The 22486-nt window shown below is 40.4% G+C and overlaps 1 protein-coding gene across 16 annotated transcripts in view; it reads left to right on the top strand.

Annotated features, from left to right (window-relative positions):
- WWOX (WW domain containing oxidoreductase) overlaps positions 1 to 22486 on the top strand; it is a 952589-nt gene that overhangs the window by 72765 nt on the left and 857338 nt on the right. For 2 of the 16 annotated variants that reach the window (XM_035716868.2, XM_049110686.1), the window contains one exon: positions 17245 to 20669. The exons of 13 other annotated variants lie outside the window; for them this stretch is intronic. In XM_035716868.2, the coding sequence (XP_035572761.1) occupies positions 17245 to 17340 (96 nt within the window). In that variant the 3' untranslated portion in view covers positions 17341 to 20669. Of the gene's footprint in view, positions 1 to 17244; positions 20670 to 22486 lie in introns of those variants that run through there. One more of the 16 variants, XR_004816180.2, reaches the window with a different exon arrangement.

Raw genomic sequence — 22486 nt, 5'->3', positions numbered from 1 at the left:
GCCTGATGTGGGTCGATCCTAGGACCCTGGTATCACGACCTGAGCCAAAGGCAGATGCTCAACCATTGAGCCACCCAGGTGCCCCACTACTCCCTTTAAAAAGGTGAAATTGGAAGGAAACATGTTTTATGTGCTCCCTTCCGAACCCCTGTGATGAGGACTAGATGAGGCAAGATGGTGCTGCTGGACCACAGGATCATCACCTATCAAGACTAGTGCCACTAGCCACATGGGACCTTTGGTAAGAATTAGGAAAGGTGCCCCTCCATCCCATGGCACACAGCCCCTCACCAGCTGGGACACAGCCTGGTGTACACAGTGCAAGCCGGCAGATAGGCCCCCTTACCACTTGGACTGTGCTATTGAGTTGAACTGACTGGCTTGAATTATCTTCCTCTGGTTACAGGTAGAGAAGGTAGAAAAATAAACTGCCAATGGAAAATAGCAGAATAATAAGTTTCTAATATATCTCTTTGGGCTTTCAACAAAATGCTCCAAAAATATGTCATGTGTTCTCAGTATTTTAGAAATTTTCTTTTTAAAAACCTTGGAAACCTGTTTTGTACACATTATATATAACATCCTATATAAATATGTTAATTCCATTTTATTCCTTTCGATTGCTCCTTTTCCCCCCTGTACATGATTGTTGTTTTTATAGCTACAGTTTGATGGAATTAACGTGGATTTCCTACATGGGGCAGGTTGTGGGGGATTTACAGCAAGGCGAGTTCTTGATCCTTGGAAGGGATGCCATTCTGAGGCAGGATATGAGAATGGCATTTCAGGGTAGTATAAGGAAAGCTGGAAAGTGCAGCTGTGTGGAAAAATGAATTGGAATAATGACTGGAGTGGTTCTCAGAATTTACATGATATTTGACCACAGGAGCAGCTTACCTGAGGAATGATGGAACGTTTGTGCTTTGAATATTTTTAATGAATTTGCTTTGGTTATATTGAAAGTATGACACAGAACACCAATTTGATGAGGAATAACCCACAATTATCTGGAGGTTAACAAAGATGAGGCTATGTATTTATTTTTCACAGCAAGTTAGTTAACCTGTTTTTGTTTTTTCATATATAAAAGGAGAATAAAATTAAGCCCCATGTCCCTGGGGGAGGAAGTAGTGAGTATTCATAACAACTTAGAACAGTGCCTGACATACTGTAAACATTTTGTAATGTTACTGGTTTCTTGTTGTTTGCAACCAGTGATTGTTTCTCTACAGCTCAATATAGATAGCTGTTGACGTGTTCTCTTCCTTGCCCATGTTGTGGCAATAACTATTAAAAAAAAGCTTTTATCATTAGATGAGAATTTATTATGGACCTAGTGCTGCTATAGTTGAATATAATGAATTCTGTGACTTATGTAAAGAGCACCAGTATGATTTGAATCATGTGGTGGAAATCCAACTGGCAAGGGAAGTGTATGAGTCAACCTTTGCTGCTGTAATAAGCAATTCCAAATTTTCAAGGGCTGACAAAAACAAATGTGTATTTCTTTGCTTATGACACATGAGGGCTGAGGTTGGCCATGGTTCTGCTGTCTTAGCTGGGCTTTCCTGGCCTCTTTCTCATGACTTCTCATTCCAGGACCTAACGCTGCGGGAGAAGTCACTAGGGGCATGCTGTTCTCATGACGAAGGGCAAAGCTCATGGACTTTTGTTCAGACCTTGATGTACCTTATGTCTGCTCATATTCCAATAGCCATATCCAGTCTCATGACCAAAACTGACATCAGTGGGATGAGAAGGTATACTTGACCTACAGGAAAGCATAGCAAAGGCAAGGAGGGAATACTAATTGTGAATCTGTAATACAGTATACCAAATATGGTTTTCTTAATACTGGTACCATTTATCTTTCCTAAAATACTGCCTCACAGGTTGTTTAACCTTTTATTTTGAATTCTTTAAATAGGTAAAACCATAAATACACACAGGGAAAAAAGGAAGGATAGGAGGGAGGCAGAAGGAGAGGAAGAGAGGGAGGGAGGGAGGAAGGAAGGAGGAAAGGGAGAAAGTAAGGAAGGAGGGAAGGCAGGCAGGTAAGCCGGCTGGCTGGCCAGTCAGTCGATCTGAAAGAGTCAGGAAAATATTGACTAGTCTCATGTCTGAGAATGAAACCAGTGGTCTTTGCAGTGACCAGCATCCCATTAACCTAGCCGTAATGGCACAAGTAGGAAATACCAGCTCAGAGTCCTCTAAAGAGGCATCCAGATTTACGGCCTATCCCAGACTTCTCTAATCGAGGCTGTTTTCCCTCTAGATGCCTTAGTCAATCAGTAATTAATTTGAAATCCAAAGTTTCATTAAGTGTTATTGAGTTCCCTCACACTGACATTTGTAGTGCTATATTTCTTTAAAATCACAAACCATTTTTCATACTGTCGTTTGCATATTTTAACAGAAAAGATTGCAGTTCTGGTATAAATGACCCAGTTTTCTAAATATATTTACTTGGATGTCATAAACTTATTATCCTCCTCTTCCACTTCATTGCTTTTCTGTCTTTCTCAAGTATTTTGAAATCATATTTAAAACATTATTACAGCCTTTGAATTCTGTCTGAAGTATAAATAAATTTCACTCCGTGACGGTTTCCAAAACAACACCAAATAGCCAGTCTTATTTAGATCTGGTCTTCTTTCATTGCAGCACCATGATACATCCTATGAAAAATATGTTTTGAATGTTTAGGGACTTGTAAGACTTGGGAGTGAAACAGTATCAGTATTACATAGGATTTGCATGAATACAGTTGCTAAAATGAGGAAAGGCAGTCTTAGCCAAAAATAATTTGTTTTTTTGTTGTTGTTATTGTTGTAATTTTTTGAGGGTTGAGTTAGAGTGAAGATACACCTTTTTAATATTTACTTTTAAAAACCAACATGCAGCCCCTTTCAAGGCCACAAGCTTTGTTACCTTGGTTTTCTGCAGACAGGTTTACTATAGTTGTTCTGTGGGTGACATGTTTGCTTTTTAATTAAAAACAAAGACATCACTTAAGATTCCAAATTTCTGGCTTCTCTTAAAAATATTTGCCCTCGCTCATCCTCCCAGTCCGCTGTTCCATGAGTGCTACTCCTGCCTGCTTCTATCCTTACTTCTGAGCCTTTTAAACTCCCTTCTCTTTTATTCTTAGCACTTATAATGTGCTAACATTTTATTTAATCTTCTCTTGTGTTATATTTATTGCTTCTTGACTGCCTTCCCCCAATAAAACATGCATTCTCCTGTAGAACAGATTTTTGGGAATAGTAGGCCCTATTTAATAAATGTTTGTTGATGGAATAAGTGAATCGGAGTTGTTAACTTGGTTGAAATTTGCACTTATATTTTTTTCTATGTTATTCTAACTAAGATCCTTTTGGATATTCCCTCATCCAAGTCCCCAGACTCATCAAGCTATTCTGTGCCCCAGTACCTTGGTATGTGCTGGCAGTTCTCCCTGCAGACCTCTACTCTTCTGCTGTTCAGACCCTTAGCCTCTTTCTGCTCCATGAGCATTAAGCCCAGTGGGAATCTTTTCCCAGTACCTGCAAACTGACTTGAACTTACCTGACAGGTTTATTAAACCTGACAGGTTCCTCCATGTCAGTTTTACCAAAGAATGCCTGAACTCCTTGAGAAATAGAGATGTGACTAATCACCTCTGTGACCCGGCTCCTGGTTCCTCTCTCACTGGTTCATAGGGGATGGCCAAATGGCCTCCAGATGAATTCAGATATTTTAGCTGCTGAATGGTCCTTACCACTGGCCATCTTCTAGAAATTTCCATTTCTAGATGTTACATTTGGGAAAGATGTGAGAAAAAGTGAATTCCATTCCAAATTAGCTTTTGAATTTGTTTCCTCACTTCCTATGACTTACGTCCAGGAATGTAAGATGTAAACTAAGAAAAGACAGAAGTAACTATTGCTCTCACATTCCAGTTTCCTTTTGTTAGAGAGGAACACACATCTGTGTTCTATCTCACATGGTCACCTTTGCCCTATTCAGGGCACTTTTTGGCAGAAGATCATGTGGAATTTATTGTGAGGGCAAAGAAAGTCTTATAATACTGTATCTTAAAAAAAAAAGTTTAACTAGATGATTGTACCTTTTAGCCATATCTACAATTAATTTGACTGTATTATAAGCTGGTTAAAATATTCCATTAATGAAAAAGGTAGGCCTAGCTTATGGTAAATACACTACTAAGTGTTTATAGTACATTTCATATTTTACATGATTTCCTTTATAATTCTGCTTATCTTTTCATTCTAATTCCCTGAAGGACATATAAAGGAACCCCTAAAGAGAGTAATTACTGTTGTACTCTTTAACCAAGGCTCCTTTTGCAAAGAGAAATCTGAGCTGCTTTTTAAAGAAGGCCGTTTTTAAATAAAAATGCAAATAAGCTACTTTGTAACCACATTAATTACCCACCTAGCCTCTTATTACCATGTTTGTATTGTTTGCAAATACTATTTACAGTCGTGTGGAAATTAACATTACTGGTCCTGAGGAAAGATTGTAGTGGGGAGAGGTTGTGCTTTGGAACCAATTAGAGCGAACCTTGTCTGCACCGAGACTCTGGGGAGAAAACACAGCCTTGCAATGTCAAATAATAGCATTAGCTCTGACTGCATAGGCAGAGCGCCGTAATTATATTATTGGCCCTATTTTGCTTCTGCAATGAATTTCATTGCCTGCATTGTAAAATCAGCAGGCAGCAAAGTTTCTGCTAATGATTTAATGTACTCTCTGATCATTTTGGACAAAAGTCATGGTAAGATCCATGAGGCAATTTTATCACCCCCACTGACTGCTGCCTGGGTTGAGCATTTTAAGTGAGGGCAAAACACGATTCTGATCTCCTTGTTACCCTAGTGGAATCCTTCCCACATGGAAGATATAGAAGCGTGAGTGGAGGGCCAGCCCTGTGCCGGGCATGGTAGCAGGCACTTGACCTCGGTTACTCCTCATTCTTGAGAACCTCTTGATCAGTGATTTCCTCTCCTTTTTATAGAAAGGATACTGAGAAAGGATACTGAGATCTTCAGTATAAACACACTGGGAGGTTGACACCGTGAATAGTGATTGAATTAGCCCCATTTCACATCAGGTATTATATAAATGATACAGGCTTTTTTTTTTTTTTTTAAATCAGCTAATTAGTGACTGAGCTCTGTATTTTGTGTGTTTTAAAAATTTTACATCAAAATATCTTTTGGATTTAATGAATGCTTTCCACGTGCTTTGAAGTTAATTTGAATCTGAGTTTAATAAACATTACCATGAAACATTTGTCCCATCATTTTAGGAAGTGTCTATGAATAAACTCGTTCTGTGGTAGAGAGCTATGTATTCTTCTAGCATTCATGAAAGGAGAGAGGGGAAGAAGGGGAATTTTAAGTCTTTATCACATGCCCTATGTTTACAGACATTATCTAATTTGATCCTCTTGTAACACCATGAAATGGACATCAGTGTCCCCAGCTGACAAGTGAGGGAAAAATCAGTGAGAGGAGGTGAGCAGCTTGCCTGAGGCTGTACTGCTGAGTGCTTGGCAGAAGTAGAATTTGAAAACAGAGCCACGGTGTTTTCACTAAACCTAGCAAACTGACAAGGTCATAGACTCCTCCTTCCTTCCCCCATACTAGTTATTATTTCTTTTTAATTTAATCTCTTCTTCTTTCTTCTCCTTATTCTCCTTCTTCTCCTCCTCCTCCTCCTCCTCCCCCTCCTCCTCCTCCTCCTCCTCCCCCTCCTACTCCTCCTCCTCCCCCTCCTCCTCCTCCTCCTCCTCCTCCTCCCCCTCCCCTCCTCCTCCTCCTCCTCCTCCTCCTCCTCCTTCTCCTCCTCCTCCTCCTCCTCCTCCCCCTCCTCCTCCTCCTCCTCCTCCTCCTCCTCCTTCTCCTCCTCCTCCTCCTCCTCCTCCTCCCCCTCCTCCTCCCCTCCTCCTCCTCCTCCTCCTCCTTCTCCTCCTTCCTCTTCCTCTTCCTCTTTTTAATAAACAGCAAGTGTGTGGTAATTGTGGAACAGATGGCAATTTTCACTCCTTTGCCTAAAACTGTAGTTATTAACCAAAAAGCTGCTTCTGTCCCCTTGCAGCACTTGGTAAGCCATTCTGATTTCTGCAGGTGCTAGCAATCCAGCCCTTTATCCCCAGCCTGCCTCCTCCCTCCTGGGGCAGGTGCATCTGGAGGACTCAGTACAGGCTAACCTGGTAGTGCAGCTACTTTGAGACCTACTTCTTGCATTTTAATGCAGGGAATTCTCACTTTTAAAGAAGGTCACCTCTCCAGAACCTGTGAACCAGGTTCAGGCCAGAGCAATTAAACTAAAACCCAAACTCCAAATACCAAACCAAAACCCCTGCCTCGAGGGGGTGCACACACAAGAAAGGCAGTACTTGCCATCATTAGAGGAAGGATCAAGTAGTTCTGAAGGACTTAACAATAGCCAGCAGCAGCCTCTTCCCTACCTTTCTCGGCCTGTGCTTTTGCCCACTATTCATTCATTCAACAGATATGTAGAGAATGGATTCTGTACCCCATGATTTTCTGGATGCTGCCTTACCGGATGAACAAAGGCAACCACATTTGATGCTTCCAGTGGCTCCGTCCTATGTTCTAATTATATGCTTAAACTGCTATTTCTTGATCTATCAATTTCAGGGGCTTGCTAATGATTTTTGCTTTATGGATATGGATTCAGCTCACATATACCACCTTTAATGGTTGTATCTCCTTCCTCCCATTATGTTTGTAATGTCAAATTTGTATATTATATATTTATATTATACATTCTGTACATTATATACATGTGTGTGCATGCATCTATGATGTGTGTGTATATTATATGTTTATGTGTGTTTTCTATTCTGGAACTGTTCTTGATTGACTCTGTTCCTTATTAGGTGAGCCTGCTAGTGCCCCCTACCAATCCTTCTACCTTTCCTTTTCCTCTTCACCCCCTAACTCCTGCTATTTATACTTCTGTATTGTCATGGATAACAACATTTACTTTTCATACTATAACCATAATTAAACCTATGTGCATATCTATAGATTAATTTTGAAAGATGGGAAACAATACATATTCACATCCTTATGGTCATATAAATATTTCTTACCTAAGGGCCAGTTAATGTGACTCTATTATATCTCTTTTTCTAGGGTTCCTGTGTCATGACCCTTGGACAATGAACCTAATGTCCACAGGGGTTCTCCTTTTATGTCCTCTGCCAGTGGCTATCATACTGGCCTGCCCTTAGTTCATTAAAGCCATGAGGAGTGCAGATTCTGAATTGGCTTACTGTCAGTTCACCTGATGTTTTTGAACCCGAGGATGTGGTCTTTTATTTAAATGTCTGATTCATGTACACCTTTCACCCCGCCTTCCCCCCTCCGTCCCCCGAACCCCTTTCTACCCCAAGTTACATCTGGGAGTGTCTTGCCTGGGCTCATTTCCAGACTCAAAAGATCTCTCTTGTTTGAATCAAGCAGCTGATGGCATTTATGTATGTAGATTTCATCATAAATGAGTCAGTGACAGACTGAGCAGCCTGTTGGATGGAATGATCAATGGCAGGAGGGAAACCACTACTATACATAAAAAAAGCCATTCCAAGTAGGAAAAATAATTATTTATGGACCTGTGAAAGTAGTGGATTGAGAAGTCCAGTGACCTGATAGCCAGAGTACAACCTGATTTTCTTTTTAAGCCTATTGGGACAGCAAGGTAGGAAATAAATAATGCATTTCTTAGAATATTTTCCTTTGAATGTCTCCAGCAGATTTCTAAGGCTAGACTTTGAGTCAATGGTAGAACAGCAGTATTTGCTGATCATGGCCTTGGCCTCTGACTCTGTTCCCCTCTACACATAGTAGGCATTTAAAAATTAAGCTTCAGCTTTCCAGTTCCTACTGTTCTGTTTTATTTGGGTCACTGCTAAATTAGCTGGGTTTGGTTTCATTCCTTTCACCTGGCTGGCATGTCTTTAATTGATTTTTCTATATGGTTGCAGTATTTGTGCTTGCAACAGTAGCAAAGAGAGGACAGAAGGAAGAAGAGAAAGAAAAAATAAATAAAAAGAAAGGCTTGGTCCAGGCACTTGGTCTCTCTTGGCCTCAGTTTCCCACTGAGGGAATAAAATATGGTTTTAGTATCTGCTTTGTAGAGCTGTTGTGAGGGCCCGAGGTAGTACTTCTGAAGTCTTAGCAAAGTATTCATTGTGTCCTAGATTGTCACAAACATTTTATTATTGTCATCCTTATTACTGTGCTCATGTTCCAGGGGCACTTGGCTTTGTAGGTGACTGCATGAGGTTTGCCCTCACTTGATGTTTATTCACAGTTCATCCATGTACTGGGAGATCCAACTTCACTGTTCAAAGCCAGAGGGAAGTTTTGTAATCTGTAAGGGCTGGATTAATTTTAGAGTGTGGTGGCTTCTGCCCAAGGTGAGCCTGCCTGTTTACATAAAGCATCACCATGCTCCATCTTGGACCAGCCTTCTCTGCTCTTGCATGCCTGCTCTGGGTGGGAGTACTTTGCATGTGTGCACCCATGATCCACAGCACTGGAGGGGAAAACAGGCATCGCTCCCAAATTCAATTCAGGCTATTAAAAATTCATTCCATTTTTATTTGTGAGCAGATCTGAGTGCACAGCGGACTGCAAACAGAAGAAAAGCTTACGATTAAAAGGCAAACATTTACCTCTGCCTTCCAAATGGAGATCATAATTCTTCACTCTCACTGAAGCAGTTAGAGGGAGCATTGGTCTGAAAACAGTACGATCGCTCCTGGTTTTTGATTATGCCCCCACTGATCACTCTGTACAGAGGGGACTGTACTATTGGGAAACACCCTCAAAAAATGTTATCATCATAAGGTGTAAACATATGCCCACTAATCTGGCAGCATATTTCTTTTCTTCTGCAACCACTAAAGTAGGGAACAGATTTCAACTAAGAACAAAATGCTTGTCTATTAAGACAATTTTTTTCTAGAAGGAAAATTAATATAGCATCATTACGTGGGGAATGTGGGCAAGATTGAGGGCATAACAAAAAGGTACAAAGTTTACAAGAATATTGAAAGCATGAGAAGGCATGATAACATACTAGTGATCTGAGTTTGATTTTAAGACTGTACTCAAAGTCCAAAGTGTTAATAGCTAAGAGATATGATGAGAAGTGTTCGGCTAGGTCAAAGCAGTCTTATATAAATAACAGCCTGGAAGGAAATACAAGGGAAAAGTAGACATTAATAGTTAGTTCGTTCGTTCGTTCTTCTTTCTTTCTTTCTTTCTTTCTTTCTTTCTTTCTTTCTTCCTCTTCTTTTTTTTTTTTAAAGATTTATTTGTATAATTTAGAGAGAGAGTGTGTGCATGCATGTGAGTAGGGGAAGGGGAAGAGGAAGAGGGAGAGAGAATCCTCAAGCAGATTACCCGCTGAACCTGGAGCTGGACATGGGGCTCAATCCCAGGATCCTGAGATCATGACCTGAGCCAAAATCAAGAGTTCATCACTCAAATGACTGACCCACCCAGGCACCCCCATTAATAGTTTTCTAACATGATTTTTGGTTCCTTTGGGACAGGTCCTAGGCTAGCCATGTGTGCCAAGCTCTGCATGTGGAATTATTTCCTTTTTTTTTTTTTTTGTAGATTGATTTATTTGAGAGAGAGAGAGAGAAAGAGAGAATGAGCAAGTTGGAAAGGGGCAGAGGAAGGGAGAGGAAGAGAATCTCAGGCAGATCCCCCTTTGAGGGCAGAACTTGACCCAGGGCTCCATCCCAGGACCCTGAGATCATGACCTGAGCTGAAACCAAGAGTTGAAAACTCAACCAACTGAGCCACGCAGGCAGTCCCACATAGAATTATTTCTGAGTCAATATTAATAAGTTCATCTGTACCTCCTCTTCACCTTATTCACCGAGTATTCTTTTCCATTTATTCTTTAGCTTTTTTGATTTATTTCTACTTTTTAAGCTGTTCTCTCCTGACCTTCTCTTTGATTTCCTAAACTTTGGCTAGCTATCCTGGTTTGGCAGTCTGGCTGAAAACTTGGTAAGGGACTACTTTTGACTTGGCTCCTGGATTCCCTCAAAACCTAGTTGGTTGGGCAGACTGGGCATGTTTTGGGCACAATGGGGCCCCATCTTCCTTTCTAGCCTGGGCTCAGAGAGTTGGCTTAGAGGAGTAGTTGGTCCTGGTGTCATGCTCCATAGCCATGTGCCATTGAGGCCTCTGGTGTGAATGAAGGATTGTTCTCCAGATCATGCCTCTTCCTTCTGTTCCCTTCCCTTTCTAGGGATATAGCTGGTCATATTTCTTAAGCTCAGTAGATCTGAGCTTTGGCCATCTTGAGTTTAGATGTTGGAATATGGCTAAGTTTGTCAAGTTTTTAAGAACTAAATATCAAAGAAGTGATCTTGACTTTGGTTATAAGCATGAAATTCATTAAATTAGTCATGGATCTGCTTATCAGATCAACTTTCTGGATGGGGAACATTTTAATAATCATATATATTTTGGCTTTCAATATTTTAAAAATAAACCTTCACTGGAAAAAAAGAATTATTTGACTGGAGTACCAGGAACTGATCCATCTGTCAATAAATATTTGTATCTTATCTAAAATGGTACCCTGCCTCTCAAATATCTATTCTGTATTATGTTCTCTTTAAAAAATGATGGTCCAACCTCTCATTATATTTGCTATATATTAGTTTACTTGCTTTTCTGGTATTTCATTTTTGTATGGAAGCTCCACGAAGAAATTTGTGTTTACCTCTAAATTCCTGGAATAGTTTATTTATTTTTTGAAGATTTTATTTATTTATTTGAGAGAGAGAATATGAGCAGGGAGGAGGGAGAGAGAAATTGGGAGAAGCAGGCTCCCCACTGAGCAGGGAGCCTCATGCAGGACTCTGTCCCAGGATGCAGAGATCATGACCTGACCTAAAGGCAGAGGCTTAACTGATGGAGCCACCCAGGCAGCACCCTGGAATAGTTTAAAACAGAATAAAACATATTTCTAGGGAACAAGTGCATGCACAGGCTGCTATCTGCCATGTGTAGAAGCAAGAGGAGTAGAATTAGGCCCATCAGCATTGTTTCCTGGTGGGAAAGTAAAATAATGGAACTACATTCCTACCTCTCTGCTTTCTTGAAGTAGTGTCTTTGGAAAGAGGAGACCAAGTGGAGGCCATAAAGGCTGCATGGTGGGGAAAAAAGAGCCCTGGAGACAGGTGAGAAACCACAGACTCTTGCACAGTTCACTTATCTTCAGTGTGCTTCCTTGGGTCCTCTGAAAAAATCAGGACCATCACCTCTGCCCTGCCCACCCTTCACTACAGTAGAAGGTCCCAAAGGAGATGATGGGAGAATGCATTTGTCAAACTGTGAAACACTTGTTGTGGGGTGAATGAATGTTAAGGAAGAGTATTGAGGGGTAGATTCAGTCAGAAGGGAAATGTATTTTAATAGAGAAGGGAAATTTGTTGGGTTGTATAATAACAATGTTCTGGATGTATTTGGATAGAAGCTTAAAAAGGAAAAAGCAGGGGATCCCTGGGTGGCTCAGTGGTTTGGTGCCTGCCTTTGGCCCAGGGCGTGATCCTGGAGTCCTGGAATCGAGTCCCACGTCAGGCTTCCGGCATGAAGCCCGTTTATCCCTCTGCCTGTGTCTGCCTCTCTCCCTCTCTCTCTCTCTGTCTATCACGAATAAATAAATAAAATCTTAAAAAAAAAAAGGAAAAAGCAAAATTCTGTGTATGTTGGGGGGAATGTTCTATACTTATTTTTCTATTTATTTATTCATTCATTCACTCATTCATTCATTCATTTATGAGAGATTGAGAGTACAAGCGCCTAAGCAGGGGGCAGGGCAGAGGGAGGGGGAGAAGCAGACTCTGCTCAGCAGGGAGCCTGACGCGGGGCTCAATTCCAGGACCTGGGATTATGACCTGAGCCAAAGGCAGACACTTAACTGACTGAGTCACCTAGGTGCCCCATACTTATTCTCTTAGCAGAGATATAATATATTCAGTAATTGAATTAGGCAAACTTTTTTTAGTTGACAAGAAGACCATGCCTCAGTCTACGAGATGAAAGCATGATGAGAGATTCTGGCTTTAACTTTCGTTCGTCCCACCACAGGTTGGGAGAGTAACTAGGGGGAATTTGTAGGCAGGCAAGAGAATAAACATTGATGGGAAAGGGAGGGGGCTACGGGATGGATAAGACATCAGGATCACCAAGGTCTTGGGCATGGCATAGTCTTACCATTTTCTCCTGTGATGTGGTAGTGGCAGAATTTTTACATTTGCTCTCCTGCCTTGCCCATTATCATCATCACATGAAGGAAATCGTGTCTGGAATAAGTCATAAACATGGCTTTTCAGAGTGGGCATGAGTTAATGGTGATTGTGAAAGCTTGCTGCCTTGAATTCTCCCCAGTTGTGGGGAGTTAGAAGGTAGCAAATTCATAATCTGTGCTCTCTTTGGTAATGACAGCGTTGCCATGGACACGTGTCTGCCACCACCTCAACTCCTGGACAGGAATAGTGAGAGGGATGATGGGTGACTAAGGAAGGTGTAGTCAGCTGGGAAGCAGGACAGTCATGCTACCTGTAGAAAGAGTACTTCTTTCACAGCTACTGGAGTTGGCATCCCATCTGGAGGGGACACAGGTGTGAAAAATTATTATTACCACCTGTGGACAGACCCTTCGACGCTTTTGTTCTTTCAAACTGTAATGTCAGCCAGTGCAATGTTAAACTCACAGTGGCTGCCTAGGTCAGGATCATCAATTTTCATTCCTCTTCTCATCTGAATTTTGGCACTGTGGATTGGGGAGGTAGAAAGGCCCTAAAGATTGCCTGCTCTTATACCTGGATACTGTTTGGGTGAGGAGTATGCAGGGACAAGAGAAGAGACTTGCTTCAGATTGCACAGCAAGTCCAGTGTAAAAGCAAAGCTAGACCCTGTTGGTGCTTATGTTATACCTCCTTGCCATTAGGTACATTTAGACTGCTAATTTTTAAAATCATAGAACATTTAAATTCCAGATTGTTGTCTTTTAGGAGTGAAAAATAAAACCAGAAGCTATTTTATTTATTTATTTATTTATTTATTTATTTATTTATTTATTTATTTATTTATTTATTCATTCATTCATTCATTCATTCATTCATTCATTCATTCATGAGAGACACCCACAGAAAGAGAGAGAGGCAGAGACAGCAGCAGAGGGAGAAGCAGGCTCCATGCAGGGAGCCCGATGTGGAACTCGATCCTGGGACTCCAGGATCATGCCCTGAGCCAATGGCAGGCGCTAAACCGCTGAGCCACACAGGGATCCTGCCAAAAGTTACTTTGAATATTCAACCAGTTCATTAATAATTATTAATCAATGAGCTGTTTTGTTAAGGACACTGTCCTAAGTGCCGTAGAGGCAATGAAGCTGGTGCCTAATGCCAGGAAATTAAATCTAGGAGGCAGGGAACTTATAAAAGAACTCTATGATGAGGGAGACAGAATAAATGACATAAAAACTATGGAAGTTCAGAACACAGATGGGGCTTTTTCAGGGAGCAATGGAAGATGGGGTGAAGGAAGGCTTTGTGGAAAAGTTGGGCCTAGAAGGATATGATTGAAAACAGCTGGGAGGTAGGCAGACAAATAGAAAAAATTACATGAAACAACAGAGTAGGATGGGAAGGCTCCATCTATGCATCCATCTTCCCACCCATCCATCCCATCAGCCATTCATTATTCCCTCCATCTGTCCATCCATCCATCCATCCATCCATTGAATTGCTAGTATTTTAAGTTTCACCATTGCAGTGAACATGTCAACAGATAATTTTCATGGTAATAGAAAAGAAATGAGATGAAATCTTTGTAGGGTCTAGAATATTAGGCTAAGGAGTTGGAATTTTTATGCTAGGGAATGTGGAACAATATAGGGCTTTTAAGTGGCATACCTGAGAGATTCCTCTGGCACCATACTGGAGGTGAATGCTGTAAGCATGGATCTAGTGAGGAGGCTACAGTGAGAGACAGACAAGACTAGAGAAAATGATCTACAGAACCAGACAACTGATTGGGTGTTGAGGCCAAAGTAGAGAGGGCTGAAGAAGGGACTCTGATGTTTGGAGTCTGTGTGGCTGATCTAGGTGTGTGTCCATGCTAAGAAAATGATACCTGGAAGTTTGAATTTAAAAACAGATGGATTCTTAGTAATGTGAACAATTTTTCTTTTTGATACAGGTGTTATTTGTGTAGATTTCATTAAGCAGCAGCTCCTGTCAATTGTTGCCCAGTCTGACGATGCCATAATTCACCTCTCCCATGTCTGTGGTAGATCCCACTTTCGGTCATGGTTCTCTTCTGCTGAGTGTGGCAATAGTCTCTGAATCCTTCTCAGTAGAATATTACAGGAAAAAATTACCAATAATTTGAAGCCCATATGACACCTCTGTCAAATCGGTTGTTTAGTTCCAGTAGGGATACTGAGACTAAAAATCTTAATGTGCTAGGAGTAGCAGTGGAATGTCCATCCAAAATGGAAGATCAGTAACTGGAAATGAGCCTGTCATTGAAAAATAAACTTTATTTTTTCTTTGTAGTCACCAGCAGCATGAAGTATTTTACTTGTTTTTTTTTTTTTTTTAAAGATTTTTTTTTTATTTATTCATGAGAGGCACAGAGAGGGAGAGAGGCAGAGACACAGACAGAGGGAGAAGCAGGCTCCATGCAGGGAGCCCGATGTGGGACTTGATCCTGGGTCTTCAGGATCACACCCCAGGCTGAAGGTGGAGCTAAACCACTGGGCCACCGGGGCTGCCCTACTTGTTTGAATAATGAAACAAAACAACAATTAGAAAGGAAGAAGCAAAGAAGAAGAGGGGAAAAAGAAAAGACAAAATACCTTGGTATTTTAGGGCTTCTGAAATTAGGAACACTGAATGTTGGCCCCATTCTGGTGTTTACCTTAAAGAGATGGGATGTGTAAGCCTGAGAGACTTTACAGAGTAGATGCTGGTTATAACTCTTCTCAGGAGGTCTGGGAAGCTTAAGTATTCTGACCTTCTAAGTTTCAGTAAAAAGATTAGAATGTCATCTTCTTTCTGTATTACTTGTGGTCAAAGACTGAGGAATAATTTGGTGAACTCTTTATGTGGATGTAGTGTATATAGTCCAAGAGTCACTATTGAGCACCTGCTGTATTCCTAGACTTCACTCACCTTCAAAAGTATGTTTTGGAGATATGACAAATATCACTGTCTTCTTAGATAAGTCAGGCAAAACTCTGAGTATTTAAGGAATATGTCTGAGGTCACACAGCTAAGTGGCAGAACAGGGTTTCAGACCCTTGAACCTTTTTTGTGTTGCAAAGCTAAGATAGTGATAATAGCTAATAATACCTTCCACTTCCAGCTGTTGAACATTGCAGTTTTTGTATGGATTACCAAGTTTAATCTTTTAGTGCATCTTTGAAATAGATTCCTTATTATCTTCAAGTTGTATTTGAAGAAACTGAGGTATGGAAGGATTAAGTAATTTTCCTGGGGCCATAAGCTTAACAAATGAGGGACTTGATATTAATTCTACTTTGCCTACTGATAATGTCTATTTCGTATTTATATCACTTAACTATTTTGTGAGCATTTTTTCCATGTCATTAAAAATTTTTAAAACATGGTACTCATAAATACCCACATGGACATGTTCTGGCCCATAGACAAACCATAATTTATTTATTTATTCATGTTAGATATTTATGTTATTTTCCCATTTTTAACTATGACGCTTTGGTGGCCTTTTTTTTATATAAATCATTACATATTTGGTTACTTCCATGGAATAGAATCTTAGAACTTATTTGTTCTAAAGGGTGTGCATAGTTTTTATATTCCTGATACATATTGCCTAATACTTTGAGAATTGGATCAAGTAGCTTTTTCAGCAGCATTACTTAAGAAAGTTTGTACCGTTACAGCTTGGCCAACACTAAATATTATCCACTTGCCTTTTATTTGGGCACTTCAACAGGTTTAAACTAGAATCTTATTTTTTTTAAAAAAATTATTTATTATTTATTTGAGAGAGAGGGATAGAGAGAAAGAGCATGTGCAAGTGAAGGGTGGGGCAGAGGGAGATAATATTCAAGCAGACTCCCCACTAAATGTGGGGCTTGTTGCCATGATTCATGAGATCATGACCTGAGTCAAAACCAAGAGTTAGATGGTTAACTGACTATACCACTTAGGGGATAGAATCTTATTTAAATTTGTACTTTTTTCATTGAAGATGATAAAAATTATTTATTCATTTATTTTGGGGGTCATGAAAATGCCTCCAAACTGAATGTGATATTTGTACAATTCAGTGAATAAATTAAAAACCATTGAATTTTACATTTTGGGTGGAAAAATTACATGGTATATGAATTATCTCTCGTAAATATATATGAGAACAATGATTTCCTTAGAACAATGTTCCCTTAGAACAATGATTTCTAAGAAGATATATGGTCTAGCCCCTTGAAATATTATGGATACATGGCAGTGCCTCTATTCTTCTTTCTAAAATGAATAAATGTTGAGTGTAAATGATTATCTTACCATGACATCATAGTATAGCATCCATATAACTGGTGTGAGACTATCTTATGTGTATTATCTGTAGTTCTCATGGTGCTGCTTCATTTGTTCACAGATCTGTTCATTCAGCCATCTGCCATATATTACTCAAGTGTCTGTAGTGCCAACAATGTACCATGAACTGTGCCAAGTACTAGAGATACAGAGGGAGATGCAGGGTGTTGTGGAAGCATACTGGAAGAGTACCTATCTGTATTCGTTATTTTGCTGCATAACAGATTATCTAAAAAGTTACACTCAAAGTCAACATTTATTGTCTCTCAGAGTTTCTGTGGGTCAGGAATTGGAGGGTGGCTTTTTCTAGGTGGTTCTGGCACAGGCTCTCTTATGAGGTTGTCATCAAGATGTCATTTGAAGGGGCACTTGGGTGGCACAGTTGTTTAAGCATCTGATTCTTGGTTTCATCTCGGGTCGTGATCTCAGGGTTGTGAGAATGAGCCCTGCATTGGGCTCCGCACTCACTGTGGAGTCTGAGTTCCTCTCTCATCTCTCTCTGTTCCCGCCCTACCATGCTTGCTCTCTCTCTCTAGAAAAATAAATCAGTCTTTTTTTTTTTTTTTTTTTTAAAGATGTCATCTGAAGATTCGACTGGGGCTAGAGGATCCACATCCCAGATGGTGCACCTACATAGCTCTTGGCTGGAGACCACAGGGACCTCTGCATAGGGCTGCTGGAGAGTCCTTATAATTCTTCCAGAGCAAGTGATCCAGGAATGAGAGTGTGGGGTAGAAACCACAGTACTGTGTATGCCCCCTTCTCAGTAGTCACTCATTTTCCCTTCTGCCACAGTCAGTTCATTAGAAGTGGATCACTTCATCCAGTCCACCCCGCAGAGAGCAGAGTTAGACTCTACCTCTAGAGGGGAGGGTTGTCAAAGAATTTGTAGACCTATTTGAGCACCACCATAATATCTAAGTCAATCAGTGGGAGAGGGAGTCAGAGAAGGTGTGGTAGAAGAGATGAGTTTTGAAGAATTACTAGGAGTTAGCAAAGAGAAGAGAAGCAAAAAAAAAAGGCATTGCAATCTGACAATATCCTGTGGGCAGTGGTCTGGAGACTGAAGGTGTAGAAGCACATTTGGGAGGTCCATGGTTTTTCAGGAGAGCTGGGCTATAGGCAGACAATGAATGTGTGGCAGGAGAGGAAGATGAATAGGAAAGAGAGGGAATATCACAAAAAGCCTTAATAGCTTGCTGGGGAGTGTGAGTTTTATAATGGGGGTGAGGTATACAGCAGTCAGTAATTAAGCAAGCTTTGTCCTTGCTCCAGTGAGCATTCGGGAAGCCTCGCAGCATTTGGAGCCTAGCCTGCTAAGGTTGGTAACGGAGTCTTGCAGTTATCACAGAAGGAGATGTGAGAGGCTGGGGAGGCACCGGCAGTGGGGATGGAGAGGGGAAGCTGACTTGGAGAGAGGTAGCTGAAGGAGTAGACACTGAGGTGGGCGCTGGGATGGCCGAAGGGGGGTGGAAGAGTTCTAGCTGTGTCCAGGTGGTGCTTAGGTTGTTGCACTATTCACTGAAAGCTAGCATGCAGGAGGAGAAGGAGGAAGAGAAATGAGTGCGTGTGGGTCCTGTTGAGCTGGAGGCACCTGTAGGGAAGCCACATGGAGCAGTGGGGTCTGAGGCTTGATGGAAGGGTCAAGCCATCAAGGGGTCTGAGGCTTGATGAGCCTGGAAGCTGCTTCCTCTGTTCACGGTTTCGCATCCACAGGGTCCTTGGAGAGGATGTTGCCTTATGAAGGTGAAGTCAGGCCCTTTTAAGATAGACTGTGCCTCACCTCCTATGGTGATAGGAGGAGCTCTGCATTCTCATCTATTCTGCTGAGAGATCCCTCTTATTCCAGCCATCAAGAACAGGTTGGGCAGGGAACCACGGGGCATCATCTGACTTGCCAAGGTGGTCTGTGACTTGAAGAATTTCATGTTTGCCAGGGGCTGTGATGGAACAGAGGCCTGGAACAGGCTTTTCATGAAGTCACTACTCTTCCTCTAACCAAGACTTAAGCAGGTCAAAAGCATGCACTCAAACACACACTCCTGCCAGCTTGCGTTTCTGAACCTGAGAATCATGTGGGCACGTATGAATGATTCTCTTAGGAATATGGGTTGACTGGGGGCAAGGGGAGAGATTATCTTCATTCCAGACTTTTTTCCTTTTACATTAAAAAAAAAAATCATACCATTTTCTTTCAGCATTTTCCATGCAGGAAAATACCATTCAAGAATGATGTAGGATTATTTGATTTTTGAAAATATATTGCACATTTTTGGGGTTCTGATTTTTTGCATTAAAAAATTGTATTCTCTTTCCAGCCACGTTCTTCTGATGGCCTTCAACTCCTATCAATGCTTTATTCCCCCTTGGAGCTAAGACTAAACTTATTTTAATGGATGTATCCTGTGATAAGCTAGGTGATGGCAAATCACTTAATTTTGTGTGTGTACTGCTCTGGTTACCAAAATGCTGTCTTTGGTAGATGAGCAAGATAGAAATAACATTTGAGTGATTCTTTGCCCTTCTTTCTCTCGAACTGGAAATAAATGCTCTTGAATTTATACATTCTTGGTCCTTTAGGAACCATAAAAACATACCCTTACATATATATGAAATGGCAAGAAACTGCATATTTATTAAGAATCATGACCCTTAGGACTAGACAAGTCAAATTAAATCTCATAAAAATTTGTTATGGAAAATGAATACATGGCACTATTTTTTCTTTTAGGGTCTACTTATTAACTTTGTCATGTTTAATATGTTGCAGTTGCAAACAAAGGCATAAATGTATGGTTCATTCCTAATTAATTTATGTAATTGGGTTTTATAAATTTAGGTGTTTAGGAAGCTGCACATAACACACCCCATTTGCTGTGTGCTGTAGCCAATAAAAGCATAATAGAAAGAAATATAGTTTGAAGCTCACTTCAATGGTAAATATAGATTAGTTGTAAATGATATCTTTGTAATGTTTATTTTAAATTTTGCAATGCTGCAGATTTTCTGAACATACCAATTAATGTTCTTATTTGAAATAATGACTAGTTAATTACTATAAATTCTAAGTGCTCTATCTCTGACAATTAAAAAGTCTCTTACAGCCCTTTTTTTTTTCCCACATAGTTCCCTCTAAATTATATAAGCTGTACAGTATTGGGCAAAGAAAGGTAAGAATGGAAGGAAGATGTTTAAACTATGGATAGCTTTGTCAGTTCCTGTTTTGAATGCTTTTTCTTTTGGCTGCACACACACACATATTTATGTGTAATTTCTATTTTATGCTTAAATAGGCATTGAATGAGTTGAAAAATCTGAAATGTATTTAAAATTTTAAAAGTAGGTTTTAAATTATAACATGAAAAATACCCTGGGATAAAACCAGTAAATTTTAAATAAATGTTTTGTCATTGTGACGTGATTATGACGTTACCCAGCTTGGCAAGAAACCTTCTCTTATGGCCTAAAAAAGAGCAGTTGGAATGATTTGATCAGATAGAGATTGGAGTTTTAGCCTGTCTCCCCTGATACTTCATTTACTTGTAGAGGGAGGGCCCTGTTCTTTTCCCAACCAGCTCAAAAAGACTGTGAGAAATCCAAGTCACTGCTACTCTGCTGCTACTTAAGGCATGAAGCATTGTCACATCTGTTTTTATGAATATGTTTAAACAGAAGAAATGGTCTCTGGTCCAAAGTGAAACAGCTGCTGCTTTGACCAACAGCAAGCACATGGAGCTGTTTGAACACGGCATCATATACCTTTGAGAAATCACTGGATTCACAGCGTTCTTTGTAAATATAATACCTTCCATCCAGGGAGAGAGTATGTGTTGCAGGGTCAATTGGGAGCACCTTTTGTACATTCTATTTTGTGCCTTATAGGTTAAAGGAGAATGTTTGATTTGCTTATGAAAGTATGAGCTTGGTGAGATTAAAAGAAACCTTGAATAATCATGTGTAAATATAAATACTGTATGTGGAATAAACGTTATGGATCACATTTATGATGAAATATGTATGTCTTTCCAAGGGTAAGACCTTCATAATTCATTTATAAGTTACATTCCTTACCTTACATGTAAGTAACAGAATAGTAATTTTCTTTGTTCCTTCTGAAGAATTGTCACACAGGGAAGGAAAAAAAAAAGGATAAACTTTTCTCAAACAGCAGAATGCCATTCAGGGATAACTGGAAAAAAACGTTAGGGAAAAGCCAAGAAAAAAAAATTGTAGGTTCTGGTGATGTTGGAAAAATGACGTGTGAGTAGAAGTGCCAGACGCTGAGCTTCATCTCTTTTGTCATGTTATGACAGAAATCATTACAAGTGTGATAGGTTTATTTATAAAGACTTGCTTCAATATTCAAAGTACATCTATTCTAGCATTCCTCATTTTGAGCCAGGCTGTGGATCAAGATGAAAGAAAAATTAAATTGTATATTGAAGAGCCGTTAATTGAGCTGTGCTGTATTTAACGGGGAAGCATCAGCTTCAGGCATTCGATACCACATAGGATTTTTAATGTAGTGCATCATGAGACTGGCGGTTTGCTTTGGAGAATGCAAACAGAGCTAATGACAGAGCCCTGCAAACTTGGTTTGTCACTGCTGGTCTCTTTGGAAGCCAAGTGTTAATGTACCCATAGATGAAATCCTGCACACACATGTTCATAATGGAACTAACTACTGCAGTTTCTAGCTGGAGGACTAATGACACACCATTTAGTCACCAAAACCTATTTCCTAAGGAATCATTTTGGGGCTTGTTTAAAGTTTTTAATGTAAGGCCTTCTCTAATACTAGATTTTCTCCCTCTGCCTTAATCAATGTAAATTCAATTGCATTTCGGAGGGTGGCCGCGTACTATTTCATCATCTCTAATATCCATTTAAAAATGTTAGGTCTACCCAGTTATAATTCTCAGAAGTAGCCTATCAGTGGCTTTAATATGTTATCTCCATTCTCTGAGGCAGTGTTAATTTCCTTTTGTAGTTAATCTATCCTACTACCAAATTTAGTATATTTATAGTTAAAGATTCTGTTAAGAGCTAAGTGATTTAAGTACATCTGGGATAAAGTGGCCTTGGCTTTAACTATGAAACAAATTTTCTTTATTTCATTCTCTTCACTGATAAATCCATAGTAACTGGAGGCATTTCTAGAATTGTGGGCAATTTGAGCCTCTAAAGTTTGATTAAAGATACTTCAGATATTCCTACTGAAAGGCTAGAGAGCTGGAGGCCATTTATTTTTGGTTCTGATTCTGGCCCTGACCCAGCTCCGTGGCACAGGATGGGTCATCCGGGGCTCAGTTCCGGTGCTATCCATCTCCCATGAGTCTGGGGTGGGTGTTACTTCTCAGGAAGCTGATGGCAGAACCAGCTGGGTCTTCTCATGGCCATCACATACAACTCACACATCATAAGGAGTCCACAGGCTTGCCTTTGAAGGGTGTTTTCCATCCTTCCATTCGTTCATTCACTCATGAGATATGTGTTGTGCACCTACTGTGTGCCAAGCACTACTTTTGTTAGGGTTTTTGGGGAAGGCTTCATTGGTGAGCTGACATTGAGGCAGAGAGGGACACGTGTGGAGTGCAGGAGAGAGCCCTGCAGATAGGAGATCGCAGGTGTGAACTTTATAATAAAGTCCCTGCATCTAAAAGTGCCCGTGGATGTTGGCAGTCGCTATTGCTGCTGGTGCATTGTCAAGACCTGTATTATGAAGCAAAAGAGTGGCACCTTGGAAAATTAGAAAAAATAGGCAGCTAGACTGTGTGCCTACAGTTAAGGCACCAATTCTGTTGCCGATTGTTACGG

The sequence above is a fragment of the Canis lupus genome, chromosome 5 (assembly GCF_003254725.2).
Source record: "Canis lupus dingo isolate Sandy chromosome 5, ASM325472v2, whole genome shotgun sequence".
Taxonomy (NCBI): Eukaryota; Metazoa; Chordata; class Mammalia; order Carnivora; family Canidae; genus Canis; species Canis lupus.
Note: the sequence above shows the minus strand (reverse complement) of the source record. Positions and strands in the feature narration are given on the sequence as shown.